Genomic DNA, 6000 nt, shown 5'->3' with positions numbered 1-6000 from the left:
GTCATCCAAAGGGTCAATCTGGGGACTAAAAGGGACAGTTGTTATAACTGCTCCTGGTGCAATGTGAAATTTTATTGGCACAGGTACATAAGCTGGACTGTTCCAAGCCATCTAGGACAAGCCCTTTGTCTATATACAATGTAAGATGCATCATGGGGGGCAGCGCCTGTGGCTCAAAGGAGTAGGGCGCTGGCCCCATATACCAGAGGTGGTGGGTTCAAACTCAGTCCTGGCCAAAAAATGCAAAAAAATAAATAAATAAATAAGATGCATTGTGGGAGCACCAGGACACATGTGTGGCATATATAACATGTTCAGTTTTTGAGAACCTACATGTATCAGCTTCTTTGAGTTTTGCCTGCTAAGTCTATTACGTAACTAAGCCCCATTAGAGACTGTTTTCTATTGACCGCTATCTATTGCCCAGGGTAAAGGTCATACTTTGCCCCTGGGCATGGACTTTCCCTTTATTGCTCAAAATAAAATCAGTCCCCTCTGCTGTCAGTCCCCTCTGCCTGCCCCGCCCCAGTAGAGTTTCTGCGCTGCAGAACAAACCGAGAATAACCCCATAGTGGGAAACCGTAATCTTCACCCTTACTGAGATTCAGTAGGTGCTTTGGAATAAATACTCAACTTTTTATCTGCTTTGGTCATTTTCCAAAGTTTTAAATATTTTTTGGGGGGGCCTTTTTGCCCAGTTTTATGGTTGCTTTTTTATTCAACCATTTGCAAAGCCTCACCCTCAATGAATTCCATTTTGATTAGCTGAGGTTCACCTTGGCAAGCTCAGAGAACCTGGCTGGCACGTACAAGGATGTCAGCAGAGGGATTGTTATAGCGAAGCAGCAAGTTGGCAGAACGTAGCAGCAAGGGAGAGGCAGAGGAGAAGCATTCCTGGGCTGTAAAGTAGGAGGAAAACCTTTATTGTCCTGATTTGCTCAATTAAGTCGCTTCCTCTCCCTGGGCCTCCTTTTCCCAGCCTACAGAATTATACATTCAGATTACAGGTATCTGATGCAATGGAATTGGTATGTGCAATGAAGGATAGTCCACCTCTCCTGTTTATAGAACTCACAGGGGTATGCTGATGAAATGATGAGGAGAGAAGAAACAGCCAAAACAAAGTTCATAGGCCCAAGGGGCCCAGGAAGTGGCTACAGGAAGTGGGTGGTATGTCACCTTGCCAGCGTTCCATGCTGGAATATTTAACTATGTGGATTAAAAAGTAACCCTGACTTCAGCCTCAAGAGGCCAGAACATCAAATATTGAGAGAAATCAATTTATTAAACCATCTATTGCCATGTTTCAAACATCAAGCAGATAAGTCAGGAATAGGACAGGTGAGAAGGTGGTCACTGAAGGAGCTTCAATGCCCAGGGAAGGAGGAAGAGCCCTCTCCATGCTCATTGCAGGTAAGTTTTCTTACTCATGTCTGTTGTCATAAAATGAATCCCCTGCCTTAGTACAGAGCACTCTCCAAAGCACTTTATTCTCCCTGGAAGTGATTTCTTTCTCTTTTTTGTTAGAACAACCCTGGAAAGCAATTACTCATACTGTGGACAAAAAGAAAGATCCCTGTTGGACTTGGCCAGCTGGATATTGCCAATAGGAGGAATTAGAAGGAGTAGGGGCCAACCTGGGGGCCAAAACCCCCTTGCCTTCCATACAGAATTAATGCCAAGTCATTAAAATTAAATCAGGGTCATTACAAATAAAGTACGTGTAATAAAACCTGCTATTTTTATTTCAATGATATATTGAAATTCAAAATGAAGATGCTGGTAGTCAAAGTGAACCCGTACTACACTACATTTCTCTACAAGTTAAGTTTCTCTTCTGGGTGTCTGGCTCTGCTTCTGCTTAACTTTGTCCTGATTTAATCCCCAGATGTTTCACAGACTATCCCTGTGTTGACTGTTTACTCCCGTTGATTTGGTTTTCTGTCTATTCACTCTTTCTCTATGTTCTTCTCAATATCCCTGTCCATCATCTTTCAACTTCCCTTTCTTAACGTCCCTTCAGCTTTGAAAGGATATCAGATGAATCAGAAATCGAGGCCAGATTTTATGCCCAAGAAAGTGATTGATGGCTTACTTGAATTTGAGGGCATGTTCTACAAAATACGATTACTGGCTCATAAAAGCACTTTACTTTCAAGTGTGTAACTGATCATGTTGAAGAGGATTTGTGTTTCTTGAGACAAATTTCTCTACTTGTTGCCTGTATTTGTAATCTGTAAATGGTCGATTATTGAAGGCTTAGAGAGTGCCATCCTCAAGGATCTTTTATCCTGCAAAGGGTCCAATATAACAAGTACATGAAGTGCACATATGTACGTATATTCTTCTTACTGGCTTGACACCTCAGAGTGAAATGAGGGCCACTGTGCTAAATATAACCCTAAGGGTAGCAGAAAAGAGTAGCTGGATGGTTCAGTGTTTGGTATTTATTGCTTCATTGACCATCAAGATCAAAGAAATATGACACACACGATACACATGTTCTATCTGCATTCTGACATCATCTATCTGACATCGTCACACAGACAGAGTGAGACATGGGCAAAGCAGGTGTTAAGAATCATAGGAACCAGCTTTCTCAAACCAATTATTTAAAGATAACTTATAAACAGATAGCAGGTGTCCCATAAAACAACCTCTAGAATTGGCATGAGTTGGAGAAATCAGCATTGTTTTCAAGCAGGATGGATTAGTTGATTTTATTTTTCCTTTTGAGACAGTCTCACTATGTCACCCTGGGTAGAGTGCCATAGCGTCACAGCTCACAGCAACCTCAAACTCCTGGGCTTAAGCGATTCTCTTGCTTCAGCCTCCTAAGTAGCTGGGACTAGAGGCACCCATCACAACGCCTGGGTATTTTTTGTTGCAGTTGTCATTGCTGTTTAGTTGGCCCAGGCTGAGTTCGAACCAGCCACCCTCAGTATATCTGGCTGGCGTCTTAACCACTGTGCTTGGGCGCCAAACCAGGATTAGTTGATTTTCTTGAATATTTTTGTGCCCAGTATGAAAGCATCTCACCTCAAAGTGCCTTATAACCTTCTCTGCACAAGTTATAGCACTAATACTTTTAGCTTATACATGTGGTATTTTACGAACCACAGATTAGAATAACATTGATTTTTTTAGAGTTGTAAAAATGTGCTGCTACTTGGCAAAGCTGGAAACCAATCCATCTCTAACCTAATCGTAATGTTATCCATTTCCTTCCACTTCAGCTTTCTGGATTTTGGCCGTATTTGTCCCCCCACTTGTGGCTGATGTCAAGTCTTTGGAAGATCCTGAGCCATGTGGACCTCAAGGACCCCCAGGACCTCCAGGGCCTAGGGGTCCTCCAGGGATACCTGGTGCACCAGGTGAAAAATAAAACCCATTTCCTCCATTAGCCTTTCATAATTTCTCTTTGGTTGAAATGTTCGTAGACTTAGTGAAATCTTCCAGGTGACCTGATGAGAACATGGATCACTGAGATAAGCCATTTCTTGGTAGCAAATGACCACGGTCTCTTTTTCTCAACCCCCTGAATCCTACTATTCATCTACTATTACAGCTGTGGAGTCCCAATATAATCTGTATATTAGAAGAGGTTTTGGGACACATTTGACGTGTAGTGCGGACAGGCTTGAGCCTGCAGCTCTGCGTCAAGGTAAAGCATGCTCCTATCTGTCACACGGTCAGATGTAAGTGCAGGTGCACGTGGTGACGGTACTGCAGGCATCTGGGGTCAGCAGGCACGTTGGCCTCTCGTTCTCTTGTCATCCTGGTGAGACATGTGCTGGGCTCTGCTCAGATCCCATCAGCTCTGAACTTCCATTGAACCTCTAAGGCAATGATTTTCACATCTGGTGGCAGAATCACCTATGGACTGGTTAAACGTGTTGGTTCCTAATTTCCATTTTCAGAGATTCAGATTCTAAAGAGCCACAGCATAGCCTGGCTCTGAGAAACTAGGTGGCAGGATAGAGATGGGGGATCCCCAAATGGTTTTAATCAACATGGTGGCAAGTTCGACACCACTGCTTAAAACTCCCATGGCCTTCTGCCTGGATTTGACTAGGTAACTTCTTCTCAATAGTGACAGCTCAGCTTTACAGAAAGACAAGATAAGGAGGAGGATGCCTGAAGATCAATTCATATGTTGATTCATTTGATTATTCCTTCGCTGAATAGACATCGAATGCTCATTTTAAAGTCGATCCTGAGAATGACACTTGGAAACAAAACTGAATAAGACCTCGGCTCCCCATGTAGCCATGAGAGAGAGATTACAATTCTTTGTGGTAATTCTTTGTAGCTACAGTGACAGTAAGCACAAGATGTGGTATTCCATGGCAAAGAAATAAAATGTTTCCAAGTTTGGAGTAGAAAAGAAGGGCTTCTCGGAGGCAGTGATGCTTCACTTGGGCCCTGACAGGTGAAGGGAAAGTCAATGAGAAGGGGGAGAAGGGCAGGAAGGAGGGACCAATCCATGTGCCATGAAATACAGAAGAACTTGAAATTAAATGATTCTATTTATTTTCTGTTTATTTTGTAATCTAGGACTCTCAGGTTTACCAGGACTGCCAGGACTACATGGGCCACCTGGAGTTGTTAAGAAGTGCCCACCCCTACCACAATCTGCCTTTTCCGTAAAGAGGGCTGGGCCTTTCCCAGGCCCCTCCCAGCCCCTTCTCTTCCAGGAGGCTTTTTACAACCATCAGGGCCACTTTGACCTGGCCACAGGAGTGTTCACCTGCACCGTGCCTGGTACATACCACTTCGGTTTTGACATTGCACTGTTTCAGAATGCCGTGAAAGTGGGTCTCATGAGGAACGGCATCCAGGTCAGGGACAAACGAGGGGAGGCCCGGGACGGCCACGAGCACGTTTCAGGAAGTTGCATCTTGCAGCTGGAGAAAGGGGATAAGGTCTGGCTGGAGTCCAAGCTGGATGAAGCAGAGTCTGAGAAAGGGAATACACCAACCATGTTCTACGGGCATTTGCTCAGTGGAAATTTAGAAGCTAGAACCAATAGCACACCCCTTATCGTCAAGCACCACTGAATAGAAGAGAAGAGTTTCCATTCCTCTCAGTATCTCCAGCTCACAAGGTTGGCAAGGGCTGAGAACTGGGCATAATGACTGTATTAGCAATTACTAAAACCAATGAAGACTGCTGATTAATGTGTCAACAATTCCTTATCTGTCATTCTCAAAATGTAAGAAGCTGGGTGGTAAAAGTGTGGTGAAAAACCAAAACTAACAATAAAGCAGAATGAAGATAGCAAGCTGCCCAGACAGTTTGCTGTTCACAACACCTTGCAGACTCGCATTCAGTCCCTTTATTAAGCCTTTTCTTTTTCCTCTTTTAGGGACAAAAGTCTTGCTCAAACATCCCCTCCCTAACCTGCCTTGGGAATTAAGTATAAGGACATAAAAGTAAATATCCTGGGACAAAGACTAAATGAAAGGGTTTCTACTGGATGATTTCCCTAAAGCAATTAATTGGGTAGCTGGCGGTACACATGGGCACAGGTCCAGAGACAGAAGTGAGAGAATTTCTACGGCTTCATAGTTTTTAGATTCTTAATTTACTTCAGACCACTAGTTACCGACCCAATACCCATGCTCCCTTTCTCCAACCTCATTTCTATTCTTCTATTTCTAGTCTAGCTAATTTGTTTGAGTTGGCTCAGTGAGCCCAGTTGAGATTACACTGGCCTCTCTGACATTCGGAGTGGCCATCAGAAACACCAGCATTCCAGCGCAGTTAAGTTCCTAGTGCTTTCCAGATACTTGTGCAGAGGGGAAAGACTCAACCGGCTGTGTCTTTGGCCTCTGGCCTCTGCCTTTTTCTCTCTGCATTTCTTCCTTTGAAGAATGCAGATACATTTCTGGGAGCTACAACATACATCTTGCAGGCCTCAAACCAAAGCCACATACTCCACTTCTTCACTGCTGGTGGGATTGCAAACTAATACAGCCTATTTGGAGAGAAGTATGG

The 6000-nt window shown here is 43.7% G+C and overlaps 1 protein-coding gene across 1 annotated transcript; it reads left to right on the top strand.

Annotated features, from left to right (window-relative positions):
• The first annotated feature begins 1272 nt into the window (after positions 1-1272).
• Positions 1273-5318, top strand: LOC100957683 (protein HP-25 homolog 1-like). The gene is made up of 3 exons (XM_003783463.3): positions 1273-1413; positions 3237-3374; positions 4558-5318. The coding sequence occupies exons 1-3, from the start codon at positions 1371-1373 to the stop codon at positions 5058-5060; spliced, it is 684 nt and encodes a 227-aa protein (XP_003783511.1). The 5' UTR covers positions 1273-1370; the 3' UTR covers positions 5061-5318.
• The last annotated feature ends 682 nt before the right edge of the window (positions 5319-6000 follow it).

This window comes from Otolemur garnettii, unplaced genomic scaffold (assembly GCF_000181295.1).
Source record: "Otolemur garnettii isolate 467f Iridium unplaced genomic scaffold, OtoGar3 scaffold00007, whole genome shotgun sequence".
Taxonomy (NCBI): Eukaryota; Metazoa; Chordata; class Mammalia; order Primates; family Galagidae; genus Otolemur; species Otolemur garnettii.
The sequence above is the reverse complement of the archived record's forward strand: the minus strand, read 5'-3'. Positions and strand labels throughout refer to the sequence as shown.